At 36.9% G+C, this 15,433-nt stretch overlaps 1 protein-coding gene across 4 annotated transcripts in view; it reads left to right on the top strand.

Moving 5' to 3' along the window:
- The window catches only part of entpd4 (ectonucleoside triphosphate diphosphohydrolase 4), a 29,861-nt gene extending 16,807 nt beyond the window's left edge, over window positions 1-13,054 (top strand). For all 4 annotated transcript variants that reach the window (XM_079826767.1, XM_079826766.1, XM_079826768.1 and 1 more), the window contains 4 exons: window positions 2,026-2,350; window positions 3,864-3,949; window positions 4,076-4,237; window positions 10,889-13,054. In XM_079826767.1, coding sequence (XP_079682893.1) covers window positions 2,026-2,350; window positions 3,864-3,949; window positions 4,076-4,237; window positions 10,889-11,126 — 811 coding nt within the window. In that variant the 3' untranslated portion in view covers window positions 11,127-13,054. The remainder of the gene's footprint in view (window positions 1-2,025; window positions 2,351-3,863; window positions 3,950-4,075; window positions 4,238-10,888) is intronic.
- Window positions 13,055-15,433: the final 2,379 nt, after the last annotated feature.

Genomic DNA, 15,433 nt, shown 5'->3' with positions numbered 1-15,433 from the left:
CAGCTATTTTGAATTGTAATATTTCACAGTATTGCTGTTTTTACTGTATTTTTAATCAAATAAATGCAGACTTGATGAGCGAAAGAGACATTAAAAAATCTTACCAGCCCCAAAATGTTGAATGGTAGTGTAGTTAAAATATAACTTTGTATACTTTTTCATTATCTTCAATATCTGTCTAGTTTTATTGCTAGCTAGGCATGTTATTCACAATCTTCAACCAAATGAACACAAGGAACATAATTTCATATTTTTATATGCACTCATATATATCAATAAACAGCAATATTATCTACTTGTTTTTTCCTAAAACATTTAATTTATTTAAAATACCTTGTGACAGTGTCAATGAACGTTAAGTAACAAAAACAAACATCAGTTTGGAAACAATTCATTGAAATCGACAGTTTGAACCGATTCACAGTAATGAATCAAAGTTGTCATTTAAACAGACGATCTTGAAGTTTAAAAGACAACCATTAAAGGATTAGTTCACTTTTAAATAAACTTTTGCTGATAATTTACTCACCCCCATGTCATCCAAGATGTCCATGTCTTTCTTTCTGCAGTCGAAAAGAAATTAAGGTTTTGGATGAAAACATTCCAGGATTTTTCTCCATATAATGGACTTCAATGGGCTCCAAACGGTTCAAGGTCCAAATGACAGTTTCAGTACAGCTTCAAAGGGCTTTAAATGATACCAAACGATGAATAAGGGTCTTATCTAGCGAAACGATCAGTTTCTGTGAGAAACCGAGCAGTATTTATGCTATTATTTTACCTCTTATCAGACGAGCGTGATCATCTCTGAGCTCTGCCATAACTTCCGCCAAGTGAGGTCAAATACGATCGTGGTCATAGATATATATCGATCATAGATGCCTCATTCTACTGATCCGTGCAGGCGCTAATGAGGCATCTACGTATACGTATACGTATATAAAATTATTCAGTATCTATGACCACGATCGTATTTGACCTCACTTGGCGGAAGTTATGGCTGAGCTCAGAGATGATCACGTTCGTCTGAAAAGAGGTAAAATAATAGCATAAATACTGCTCGGTTTCTCACAGAAACTGATCGTTTCGCTAGATCAGACCCTTATTCATCGTCTGGTATCGTTTGGTATCGTTTAAAGCCCTTTGAAGTTGTACCGAAACTGTCATTTGGACCTTGAACCGTTTGGGGCCCATTGAAGTCCACTATATGGAGGAAACCCCTGGAATGTTTTCATCAAAAAAACCTTAATTTCTTTTCGACTGCAGAAAGACATGGACGACATGGGGGTGAGTAAATTATCAGCAAAAGTTTATTTAAAAGTGAACTAATCCTTTAACATAACAGGTTGAAACCATAGACTGTAAAAAAAATTTGGACGAGTCTGGACGAATCGGACCGGAGTCTGCGCAGTAGAGTGCAGGAAGTAGAGCCGCGATATCAAAAGCCCGCCCACACTCTCGCAGATGCAGAATTAATTAAGTTGTGTGAAAATAAACAGTTATGGAAATGCAGAAATTAAAGCTAAAGCTCCAATCTCCTCCCGAAAAAAGTTAGTGCCTCAGTGACTACTTCACTCAGAGAAGCTGTCAATCATGACGTCACACCCCCCGTTTTTATAGCATCAAATAACTAACTAAAACCAAACTTGTTTAAAAAAAAAAAAAAGACTTGAAATGAAATCAGCGTGATAAAAACGGCCTAAAATGACAGAAACCAACATTGGGGAAAAATTATTTGAAGTGTAATTTGATTGTTTAGTTTGTCTTGTGTCCATTAAAATATATGGAGGGTTATGAGCTATACTGGGACCAACCACCTGGAGGCGATCGAGGCGCGTCCGCTTCAGTTTTTAACACGAGTGCTGCAGGCTTGGTTGAAACATCTTCGTTTTAACAAGTCTAACTAGTCATTGGAAAATTAACAGTATTCATGATAATAGATAATTTTGTGCAAATATATTGTGAACATTTGATCCATCACCCAACATTTCTTGGCCTTTTTTAATTGATCTCCACTGTCTCTAGGCTCCTGGGTCAGCATCAAGGAGAGGGCGCAGACTCTCCCATCCTCGACCCCTGTCTGCCAGCCGACCTCCAGGATGAGGTGGGTCCCCAGGACCAGAGGGTGCACCTGCGTGGCACTGGAGACTTCGACCGCTGCCGTCTGCTGCTCCAGCCATTCCTCAACCGCACCAATGACACCAGCACATCACTTAACGGAGTCTACCAGCCGCCCATCGACTTCCCCAACAGCCAGTTCTACGGCTTCTCTGAGTTTTACTACTGTACTGAAGATGTGCTGCGCATGGGAGGAGACTACAACTCCACTAAATATTCCAATGCTGCTAAGGTACACTGATGCCCTGGAACGCTAAATGAGGAATATTTATATTGATATTGACAAAAAATTATATCTCAGTATTTTCCAGGATTTTGTTGATAATGATGATTAGACAAAATGTTACTGAGTGTGTTATTTTGCTGGTACCTTGGCAGGTTTAGGACTGCCGTCGCAGAAGTGACAAAGTAACATTTCAAAAAAGTTTTTTCAAAAAAACATTTGTACCTTTTTATAGGGGCAATTTTTGTTCTTACCCAATTAAATAGAGACATATGTATCATTTATTATGTTAAATTATTACATTTAATCAATAAATTAAATCAGAATTATAAGACACTGTAGGTATATTTACACAGTCTGTGCAATGCAGCTCAGAGGGACATGAATGCATTTAACCTGCAGTTACAGCACAAATAATGTTTTGATGCATAAAACATTGATTGATTTAAAATTAATTTAACCAATTCGTTCAGACGGCTGATCATTTCAGGATTGAACCCTTTCACTTTCTTATTGTCCCTGTCCCAAATGGCACACTTCATGTGCACTTTCGGTCTTGTGGACAATGGCCGCTGCGTGCGCGTGTCCGTTAAGTCCAAGAGACCGCAGGGTGTCCAATTTGTCATTTTAGGTCTCAGAAGGGTGCTTGCGAGCGCCCCCTTTGAGGTCAATATGCGCCCTCGATGCGCACTTCTGCCGAGTCCGCACTGGTGCGAGCTACGCAGCGGACATTACGTCATGAAAGTGCGGACTCAGAGGAAGACCGTGATGGTTTAGGGTGCCATTTGGCACAGGGCCATTGAGTGAGTCATTGAATCATTCATTCAACCAATTCGTTCAAATGGACTGATTCATTCAGCAATGACAGCGAAATAGGCAATATTGTGTCTAGTATGCAAGTCACTTAATATTGCGTTCTTGTTTATTAAACTGTTGTGTAAAATCAATATCGTATTTGCAATCTTCTACAATCTTCAAACAGCATGCTTTGTGTGATTTCTTAACTATATCATATGATATAAATATAGCCTAAAAGACCAATACTTTCTCAATACAGGGGCATTTTCTACAGCATTTTAATAGAGTAAATCTAAATGTGCACTCGCAGTAGTCTAACCTAAACTGAAAAGGCTACATCACGCCATGTATGCACTGTCTAGGCGTGTATTGTTTGTGAAGTGTAAAGTGAGGAACATACACGATAATGTCAGATCGCACATCGTTAAAAATACAATTACGATATTATCATAGACGATATACTGTATATCGCACACCCCTAGAGGAAATGCACAATTTTTGTTACAGCAAGCATTTCCAGGATCCCAGTGGATAAAATAAAGTCCCACCCAAGATTAAACTTTTTAAATCGACATTAAGCAGAAGTTGCGACAGTTTTTTGTATATCCGAGTGAAACAGCTTCTTGAGCTAGAAAAAAAGTCGGAGCTTTAAGCTCAGGGAGTAAAATGAATTGCATATGCTGTTAGTTTTAAGTTATTATTGACCTGATCCATTTAATTTCAGAGCTACTGTGCCACCCAGTGGAAAACTTTGAAAGAGCGGTTTGATCGAGGTCTTTACGCCTCACATGCTGACCAGCATAGATTGAAGTGAGTTTAAAATACAACCATACACCTTTATACTGCAGAGAAAAGAACACATCAGTACTTTGTACGTAATTTCAGCGATCAGTTTGGAAAAAGGCATAAATGGGCCGCTCCTCTCTCTTCCTGCAGGTATCAGTGCTTCAAGTCTGCTTGGATGTACGAGGTGCTCCACTCAGGTTTCGCGTTTCCAGCGGCGTACGACAACCTCAGGACGGCACTGCTGGTGTATGACAAAGAAGTGCAGTGGACACTAGGAGCCATTTTGTACCGCACACGTTTTCTACCTCTAAGGTACAATATTTTTGCATAGTTAACTTTAGCTGTACCTTTTTATATATATATATATATATATATATATATATATATATATATATATATATATATATATATATATATATATATATATATATATATATATATATATATATATACAGGGAGTGCAGAATTATTAGGCACGTTGATTTTCTGATCATATTTTTTTTCCAGGCACATTTGACCAATTCCAAACCACAGTAATCCTAATAACTACTATTGATTTAGTATTTAATAATGTATAAGTGATATATAATTGTTCATGAAGGCTGGAAATGAAAATCACCTTATATTCAGGTGTGCAGAATTATTAGGCATGTTTTCTTTTACAGATAAATTGAGCCAAAAAAGAGATTTAACTCAGACTGAAAAGTCAAAAAGTATTAAATGCCCATGAGAAGGATGCAATACTAATGCAATACTAGACATTGCAGTTAAGGCGTGACCATTGGATAGTGAAATGCTCGTTGGGTCAGCAGGATCTGACAAAAACAGGTGGTGAAGAAAAGACACCTGTTAACTGCAAAAGAATTAAGAATTAAGGTGAAGAATTAAGGGTGAAACCATCAGGAACCCTTTAGTCTCCAGCGCCACCATTTTCCAGAACTGCAACCTACCTGGAGTCTCCAGAAGGGCAAGGTGTCAGGATCTCAGAGACTTCAGTTAGGTAAAGAATCCTAAAAAATGACCCCCACTAGATAAGAATCACAAGCTGAAGTGTTGTAAAATACATGAAGAAGGTTTTTTTATAGGCTTTATGGACAGATAGGTTGAGAGTGACTCTTGAAGGACCAGCACCACATCCTCTAGTACCACTGTTTGAAGAATTCATCTTCCAGAATCTGGCAGTACGTTTTGGGAGTTCATTTTTAGTCCATCTCTGCAAAACGGACTTCAGGATGGACTAAAATGAACTCCCAAAACGTACTGCCAGATTCTGGAAGATGAATTCTTCAAACAGTGGTACTAGAGGATGTGGTGCTGGTCCTTCAAGAGTCACTCTCAACCTATAAAACACATGAAGCCTGCTTTTTTATAGGCTTTATAGATTTTACAACACTTCAGCTTATGATTCTTATTTAGTGGGGGTCATTTTTTAGGATTCTTTACCTAACTGAAGTCTCTGAGATCCTGACACCTTGCACTTCTGGAGACTCCAGGTAGGTTGCAGCTCTGAAAAATGGTGGCGCTGGAGACTAAAGGGTTCCTGATGGTTTCACCCTTAATTCTTCACCTTAATTCTTAATTCTTTTGCAGTTAACAGGTGTCTTTTCTCCGCCACATGTTTTTGTCAGATCCTGCTGACCCAACGAGCATTTCACTGTCCAATGGTCACGCCTTAACTGCAATGTCTAGTATTGCATTAGTATTGCATCCTTCTCATGGGCATTTAATACTTTTTGACTTTTCAGTCTGAGTTAAATCTCTTTTTTGGCTCAATTTATCTGTAAAAGAAAACATGCCTAATAATTCTGTACACCTGAATATAAGGTGATTTTCATTTCCAGCCTTCATGAACAATTATATATCACTTATACATTTTTAAATACTAAATCAATAGTAGTTATTAGGATTACTGTGGTTTGGAATTGGTCAAATGTGCCTGGAAAAAAAATATGATCAGAAAATCAACGTGCCTAATAATTCTGCACTCCCTGTATATGTATATATATATATATATATATATACAGTGCACAGCATAAATGAGTACATCCCCTCTGAAACTTAACAAATTCAGCAATTACTCTTCACTTAGAAGACATTTTTAGTGTTCTGTAGAGATATAATGTTCCAGGAATTCTGCTTGATCAATTACCAAAGAAGCATGTCAAAATTATTCAGGAAAATAAGATTTTCTCATCAAAGTGATGAGTACACCAGCAAAAATGACTACACCCTCCTGAAAGCTGCTAAATAAAACTAAATAACTTTTTTCAGGTGTAAGTTTAAGGCAATTTTTGATCAACAGGTAAGTATGTTGAACCAAAACATTTAAAGCGAAGTAATTTCTTGACAATTAAAAGTGTTATATAGCCCACTGAATCATTCTCAGACTTTAATGCTGAAAACAATGGAACCACTTGGGAGAGAACTGTAAGGAGACGTATTTCTTAGCACAAAAGAAGACAGTGGTACAAGAGGATTACCAAACCATTGTTTTAAGTGTGAATATATAGCAAAAGTAACACACACATTCAAGAACAATGGACTTGTGTCAAGGCCCCTGAAATAATCAGGCCTTTATTTTAAGATTATCACTTATTGATGAGTGAATATTTTGCTAGACAAAGAGCAGGGGAAATACCAAGCGAGTGTTTCAGAGCCAGCAAAAGCTATGAAAAGAGTGAGTGTTTATTTATCTTGCAGAGTATGATGCAGACTGCAGAAGTGACATGCATGGTTTTTGTCCACATTGGAACTACCTACTGTAGCCGAAGCACAATAAAGTTAAATATAGCTGCAAGCAGGACCAATGAGACATGCAAGCATAATGACAGATACAAAGTTTGGTGTCAATACGCTAAAGCGTTTCAGAGTTACAGCCTAAGAATCAGCTTGGCCATCATACCAACAAATTTGTTGATGCGTTGTTCGAATGGTTTATATCTCGCAACTCCGACTTTATATCTTGCAATTCTGACTTTATATCTCGCAATTCTGACTTTATATCTCGCCACTCTGACTTTATATCACGCAATTCTGACTTTATATCTCGCAATTTTTACTTTATATCACACAATTCTGACTTTATATCTCACAATTTTGACTTTACATCTCACAATTCTGACTTTATCTCTCGCAATTCCTACTTTATATCTCTCGCAATTCTTACTTTATATCTCGCAATTCTGATTTTATTTCTCTCGCAATTCTGACTTTATATCACTCAATTTTTACTTTATATCACACAATTCTGACTTTAGATCTCACAATTTTGACTTTACATCTCACAATTCTGACTTTATATCTCTCGCCATTCTGACTTTATATAACACAATTCTGACTTTATATAACACAATTCTGACTTTATATCTCACAATTCTGACTTTATATCTCACAATTCTGACTTTATATCACTCAATTTTTACTTTATATCACACAATTCTGACTTTATATCACGCAATTCTGACTTTATATCTCACAATTCTGATTTTATATCTCGCAATTCCGACTTTATATCTCTCGCCATTCTGACTTTATATCTCACAATTCTGACTTTATATCACACAATTCGGACTTTATATCTCGCAATTCTGACTTAATATCTTTCAATTCTGACTTTATATCTCTCGCAATTCTGACTTTATATCTCTCGCAATTCTTATTTTATATCTCGCAATTCTGATTTTATTTCTCTCTCAATTCTGACTTTATTTCTCTCACAATTCTGACTTTATATCTCACAATTCTGACTTTATATCTTGCAATTCTGACTTTATATCTCACAATTCTGACTTTATATCACTCAATTTTTACTTTATATCACACAATTCTGACTTTATATCTCACAATTCTGACTTAATATCTTTCAATTCTGACTTTATATCTCTCGCAATTCTGACTTTATATCTCTCGCAATTCTTACTTTATATCTCGCAATTCTGATTTTATTTCTCTCTCAATTCTGACTTTATTTCTCTCACAATTCTGACTTTATATCTTGCAATTCTGACTTTATATCTCACAATTCTGACTTTATATCACTCAATTTTTACTTTATATCACACAATTCTGACTTTATATCTCACAATTCTGACTTTATATCTCGCAATTCCGACTTTATATCTCTCGCCATTCTGACTTTATATCTCACAATTCTGACTTTATATCACACAATTCGGACTTTATATCTCGCAATTCTGACTTAATATCTTTCAATTCTGACTTTATATCTCTCACAATTCTGACTTTATATCTCTCGCAATTCTGACTTTATATCTCTCGCAATTCTGACTTTATCTCTCGCAATTCCTACTTTACATCTCTCGCAATTCTGATTTTATTTCTCTCGCAATTCTGACTTTATTTCTCTCACAATTCTGACTTTATATCTCACAATTCTGACTTTATCTCACAATTCTGACTATATCTCACAATTCTGATTTTATCACACAGTTCGGACTTAATATCTCACAATTCTGACTATATCTCACAATTCTGATTTTATCACACAGTTCGGACTTAATATCACACAGTTCGGACTATATCTTGCAATTCTGACTATATCTTGCAATTCTGACTATATCTCGCAATTCTGACTTTATTTCTCTCGCAATTCTGACTATATCTCACAATTCTGACTTTATATCTCGCAATTCTGACTTTATTTCTCTCGCAATTCTGACTATATCTCGCAACTCTGACCTTATATCTTGCAATTTTGACTTTATATCTCACAATTCTGATTTTATATCTCACAATTCTGACTTAATATCTTTCAATTCTGACTTTATATCTCTCGCAATTCTGACTTTATATCTCTCGCAATTCTGACTTTATATCTCTCGCAATTCTTACTTTATATCTCGCAATTCTGATTTTATTTCTCTCTCAATTCTGACTTTATTTCTCTCACAATTCTGACTTTATATCTTGCAATTCTGACTTTATATCTCACAATTCTGACTTTATATCACTCAATTTTTACTTTATATCACACAATTCTGACTTTATATCTCACAATTCTGACTTTATATCTCGCAATTCCGACTTTATATCTCTCGCCATTCTGACTTTATATCTCACAATTCTGACTTTATATCACACAATTCGGACTTTATATCTCGCAATTCTGACTTAATATCTTTCAATTCTGACTTTATATCTCTCACAATTCTGACTTTATATCTCTCGCAATTCTGACTTTATCTCTCGCAATTCCTACTTTACATCTCTCGCAATTCTGATTTTATTTCTCTCGCAATTCTGACTTTATTTCTCTCACAATTCTGACTTTATATCTCACAATTCTGACTATATCTCACAATTCTGATTTTATCACACAGTTCGGACTTAATATCTCACAATTCTGACTATATCTCACAATTCTGATTTTATCACACAGTTCGGACTTAATATCACACAGTTCGGACTATATCTTGCAATTCTGACTATATCTTGCAATTCTGACTATATCTCGCAATTCTGACTTTATTTCTCTCGCAATTCTGACTATATCTCACAATTCTGACTTTATATCTCGCAATTCTGACTTTATTTCTCTCGCAATTCTGACTATATCTCGCAACTCTGACCTTATATCTTGCAATTTTGACTTTATATCTCACAATTCTGATTTTATATCTCACAATTCTGACTTAATATCTTTCAATTCTGACTTTATATCTCTCGCAATTCTGACTTTATATCTCTCGCAATTCTGACTTTATCTCTCGCAATTCCTACTTTATATCTCTCGCAATTCTGACTTTATCTCACAATTCTGACTTTATATAACACAATTCTGACTTTATCTCTCGCAATTCCTACTTTATATCTCTCGCAATTCTTACTTTATATCTCGCAATTCTGATTTTATTTCTCTCGCAATTCTGACTTTATTTCTCTCACAATTCTGACTTTATATCTCACAATTCTGACTTTATCTCACAATTCTGACTATATCTCACAATTCTGACTTTATATAACACAATTCTGACTTTATATCTCACAATTCTGACTTAATATCTCGCAATTCTGACTTTATATCTCTCGCAATTCTGACTTTATATCTCTCGCAATTCTGACTTTATATCTCTCGCAATTCTGACTTTATCTCTCGCAATTCCTACTTTATATCTCTCGCAATTCTTACTTTATATCTCGCAATTCTGATTTTATTTCTCTCGCAATTCTGACTTTATATCTCACAATTCTGACTTTATCTCACAATTCTGACTATATCTCACAATTCTGACTTTATATAACACAATTCTGACTTTATCTCTCGCAATTCCTACTTTATATCTCTCGCAATTCTTACTTTATATCTCGCAATTCTGATTTTATTTCTCTCGCAATTCTGACTTTATTTCTCTCACAATTCTGACTTTATATCTCACAATTCTGACTTTATCTCACAATTCTGACTATATCTCACAATTCTGACTTTATATAACACAATTCTGACTTTATATCTCACAATTCTGACTTTATATCTCACAATTCTGACTTTATATCACTCAATTTTTACTTTATATCACACAATTCTGACTTTATATCACGCAATTCTGACTTTATATCTCGCAATTTTGACTTTACATCTCACAATTCTGACTTTATATCTCACAAATTCTGACTTTATATCTCTCGCAATTCTGACTTTATATCTCGCAATTCTGACTTTATATCTTGCAATTACGCGTTTATATTGCAATTCTCAGAAAAAAAAGTCAGAATTGCAAGATGTAAACTGACCGTTGTGGGATAAAATGTTGTAATCTTTTAAATTGTTTTATTCTGTGGCGGAAACAAGCTTCCATATTTACACTGAAAAAACATCACATTTAAACAAAAAGTATACATTTTCATTTTTATTTTGTGTAGATTTAAACAATGCATAGATATTTGAAAATGTAAAATTGTGTACATGGCAAAGTTTTGATAATTTCTTGTCTTTGGGTTGGTCAGGGACATCCAGCAGGAGAGTCTGAAGGCCTCTCACTCTCGCTGGCATCACAGCTTCTCCTTCATGAATAACCACTATCTCTTCCTGGCCTGTTTTCTGGTGGTGGTTTTGTCCATCCTCCTGTACCTGCTCCGTCTGAGACGCATACACAACCGCTCCACACTCCACCGCGGTGCCTCTGCTTCCGTCCAGTGGCTGGAAGAGGGCCTGGGCTCACCAGACCTCCCTGTTACCCTATAGGGCCTGGAGCCTGTCAGTCGAACAACTGGCCAATCACTGGAGGAGAGCCTTCTTGACGCACCTCTACGATGAAGGCACTTTGCCTTCAAAAATGAGTCCCTCTCCTACAATCACGTCGGCCCCACACTGGCCAGTTTTGCATTTTCCCAAAATGATTCGCAAAGGGATTCTATTTGACATTTTCAGCCAAGACCAGTGAACGTTTACTGTAATGTGAAGATTGCAGCTCCAATTGTTGCCCGGACAGGACCGTACGACGGCCTCTGATCAGCTGTGATGTTTAGCTGTTATTTATTGTGTGAGGAACGCTGTGGCTGCCTTCGGGATTTTCAAAGTCACTATCAATGTGAAGCATTGAGTATGGTTTATATACTGAACGTGTCCCCGATTTGGATTTATACACATCACAGACAAGGTTCTGCCGGCTGCTGCCTCAACTCAAGACTGTACGCATAATTGAACATTTATTAAATGATTTGGTTGTGCCAAAGAGAAACGGATCGAGATTCATTTTAAAGGATGAATTTTAGACACTGAAGTCGGACTGCTTGGATATCATGATTAAAAAGCTAAACCGTTTTGGAAAATCCCTTTACATTTAGCACATCAAAGTTCTAATAAGATTCAGAAGTTTTGGTCACTTTTTTTCTACCTAAACACTTTTCCATGAAATGTAAAGAGCGCCATTTAAATATCCATTAGTCTTATTTTAAAGAGCACTATGTTCATTCTGAAGGAGTGTTGAGACTTTTTCATTCATGTTAAAGGTTGAGCGAGACGGTTCAGTGGTAAATATTACAGTGTTACAGTGTCAGAATTACTGCTTTATCATGGGTACTGCTTATTGCTTGTCTGTGAGTGTATATGATTGTGAGCATGTGTGTGTATGCACACCTTGATTTTTTTTTTTTAAAAGCCGTCACCCATCAGACTTCACATGTGGGTGAAGCTGTAAATGTCATTTAAACGCGTAGAGCTCTATGATGAGAATCAGTGCAATATATTTCATGTTTTCTTGTCTTTGGGTTTAGATCACATCTTCCAGTTTACAATTTTTAGAAAGGGTTCACCCTAAAATAAATTGTCATGTTCTCATTCCCATGCTCATCCAAAACCATGTGAACACCTTCTGGTGGCAACAAAAATCAATTCTGAGGAATGTATTGATCACACTTTTGCACTAAAGAGTAAGTTCACCCAGAAATGAAAATTCTGTCATCATTTACTCACCCTCATGTCGTTCCAAACCTGTAAGGTTGTAAGGCCTCCTTCTTGACAGCCTACATTTCGAATAATAGATTTGATTAATGATGAAAGGTTTCAAAATCGTGATTGTTGGGATTGTTTTTTCCTGCTGTCGAGCCACAGGCGTTCACTGAATGACCCATATGGCTCGCGAGCCTAGACAGTTTGGTCACAATTATGAATATGGGATTACAGATACAAATTTATTGTATTTTTCTTTTACAATGAGCAGAATAATTACAACAAAAAGAAAAAAATATAGAGGAGGCGATGTCAGAATGAGCAGTCAAGAAAGACACGCACCATAGCAACACTTCATGGCAACGACATTTCAGACTGACAGATAAGTAAAAGATAAACTGGAATTTTCTGACATTGGAGCGCTTTATTACTGTTTTGTACGCGTTGTTCTAATAATTATAATTCAAATTCTGTTTTATTGGCCGCAATATTATTTCTAATTGTTGAGAGGGGCACTTTTTTTAATTAATTTTTAAAAAGGGCAGGGGCTCGAGCCCCCAAAGCCCTCCCCACTGCCTGGTGTGCATATGTGTCCTGTCACAAAATGCGGCGAAAACTCCTACACGACATTAATAGTTAGATTAAGGTGTGTTCATGTCTGTAAGGCTCTCTGATAATGCGACTAAAACACGCATACTCCACGTCTTAAAGGTGCACAATGTAAAAAAAAAAAACAATCCGTAAAATATCCAAAAACCACTAGGCCAGTGTTATATATTTTGTTCAGTTGAGTACTTACAATATCCCAAATGTTTCCAACTATTTGTAAATCGTGAGAAAATTGCTATTTTAACCAAGGAACCGGGACGTGTGAGTGAGTCGCCTGTCGATGGCGTCATATCTGCGTTCCCCTCGGTTTCTGGTTTTATTTTGCAGAAACTCTTTACTCTTACTGCAGTGTGAACACGAACACGCAGAGTAACATCATAACATAATTTTCAACACACTCAGATGTATCTAATATGATAATCAGAGCTGCGTTACCTCATACTCATGGCCGGAAAAGCGGAAATGGCGCCGGCGACTGTGTCATAATAAAAGTCCCACTGCTCGCGAGGCGTGTGTTCCGCTCTTCTTATTAACAACTCCTCCTTCTGCTTCATACTACAGTAATGTTAATAATCACATCCATGAACATGATTTCTGCCCGAGTCCTATCCCGATTCTTTTCCACCGGCTGTGAGGTGAAGACCACATGTCCCAAGATTCTGCGCTCAAACGTGGCGTCATCAAACTACGCCTTTTGTTTTGAATATGCGACCTCTAGTGGATGGAATAGTTACATAGTGCAGCTTTAATTCGATTTGTGTTTACTTCGAGTATGACTTTAACCGAATTAAGGTAATTAGAAATCGCTCTTTACATGGTAGCTTCTTAATCCGAGTATTGTTTTAATCAGGTTAATATCGGAGTTTTGTTATCCATGTAAACGTACTCAGTGTTCAGCGAACATAAACAGAAGCTCGACTGAACCTGCTTGACGTGCGAGAACAAACCTCATTGGTCCTTGCCAAGCGGCAACCTCCCGCATTTTCTCTTGTAGCCAATACAGAAGTGACTTAAACTGCAATTAATCGACTGGCCGCTAAGAGACAGGTTCCAGAAGGGAGCAGAATCTCATTGACCCCCCCATGTTAAAATGCCCAACTTTACAGCAGAAAAAAAACATGTTTACAGCCTGGTACAAATTGTGGTTTTGGTCTATAAGGCTGATTTTGCCCTTCATGACAACTGTGAGGGGGGTGAATTTTTTTTTATAACTCATTCATTTACATTATATAAAGCCTGCATAATTAAGGGCATGGCCACTTTGAGTGACAGGTGGATTGTCGTTTGTCTGCTGTCTGTTAGTCATCACGTCACCTCAGCTCCACCCACGTCCCGCCTCTTTGCCCATTTTCTGTTATCCGGGAGTGACGCGCTGCCAAGATGACAACGGCCAGCTCGACCCTACTTTACGATTCAAAACTGCAGAATCCTATGGGTGAGGTCACGGACACTACGTCCATATTTTTTTACAGTCTATGGTTCTTGCTGAAGCTCAAACGTGATGTGAGAATGAACCTCATTGTTTACCACCACTGTGTGAGTTACCTAAATTAAATCCGTTCATTATATAAAGCGATCGTGTCTCTTCAGGAAATTTGGACTAAACCGCTCAATTCATATGGATTAGTTTTAGGATCTCTTTATGAACTTTTTGAAGCATCAAAGTGGTAGTTGCGTAGCTGTCAATGGAGGGACAGAAATCTCTCAGATTTCATTTGTGTTTGGAAGATGAACGAAAGTCTTACGGGTTTGGAACGACATGGGGGTGAGTAATTAATAGGGTCGCAAAGTTTCCAGAAACTTTCCAGAATTTTTTGGGGGGGGGCTTTGCAACCATATGACACAATTTCCATTGTTGGGTGAACTATCCCTTTAAGATTTAAAATGGATCAAATAAGCACTATGAAAAATCATGAAAAAAATTGTTTTGAACACTAAAATTTAAGTCATTTCGGTCTGTTTATCACACAAGATATCATATGACTTGAGAAATGGCCACTTTAAAGACACTTCTCGTGTGACGGCCACAGTCCTCAATGACTTTGAGGCCGGTGTTCTTTCAAAATTCACCCTTTGTATTCCATAGAAAGAAGGTTTTGTATGTTTGGTGCAACATAAGAATGAGAATATTCATTTTTGAGTGAACTTTCTTTTTGAAAAGAAACTTAATTTTCTACACTTTTTCATGGTACCATTACAAGGCTTTTGTGGTTTAGTTAGGATGTATTATGAAAGGATTCCGATGACACAACCTCCATCTTAAAAGCCATGTGGGAATTGTCTGAATGGTAATCAGTGCCCTGAATGAATGTGTCGGTCCATGCATTTCAGTGCAAACTCCCCTTCTTTTTTTTTTTTTATTCTTAAAGAAATCCTCTGACGTGGAGGAAGCCTCTCTTTGGATGGTCAGTCACTGCTGTATATTGTTGGTATTTGTGAAAACACAAGTACCATATTCACACAAGCTGTTAAAGAAACATCGGTTCCTTCAA

Source organism: Gobio gobio (assembly GCF_949357685.1).
Source record: "Gobio gobio genome assembly, chromosome: 10".
NCBI classification, from domain to species: Eukaryota; Metazoa; Chordata; class Actinopteri; order Cypriniformes; family Gobionidae; genus Gobio; species Gobio gobio.
Note: the sequence above shows the minus strand (reverse complement) of the source record. Positions and strands in the feature narration are given on the sequence as shown.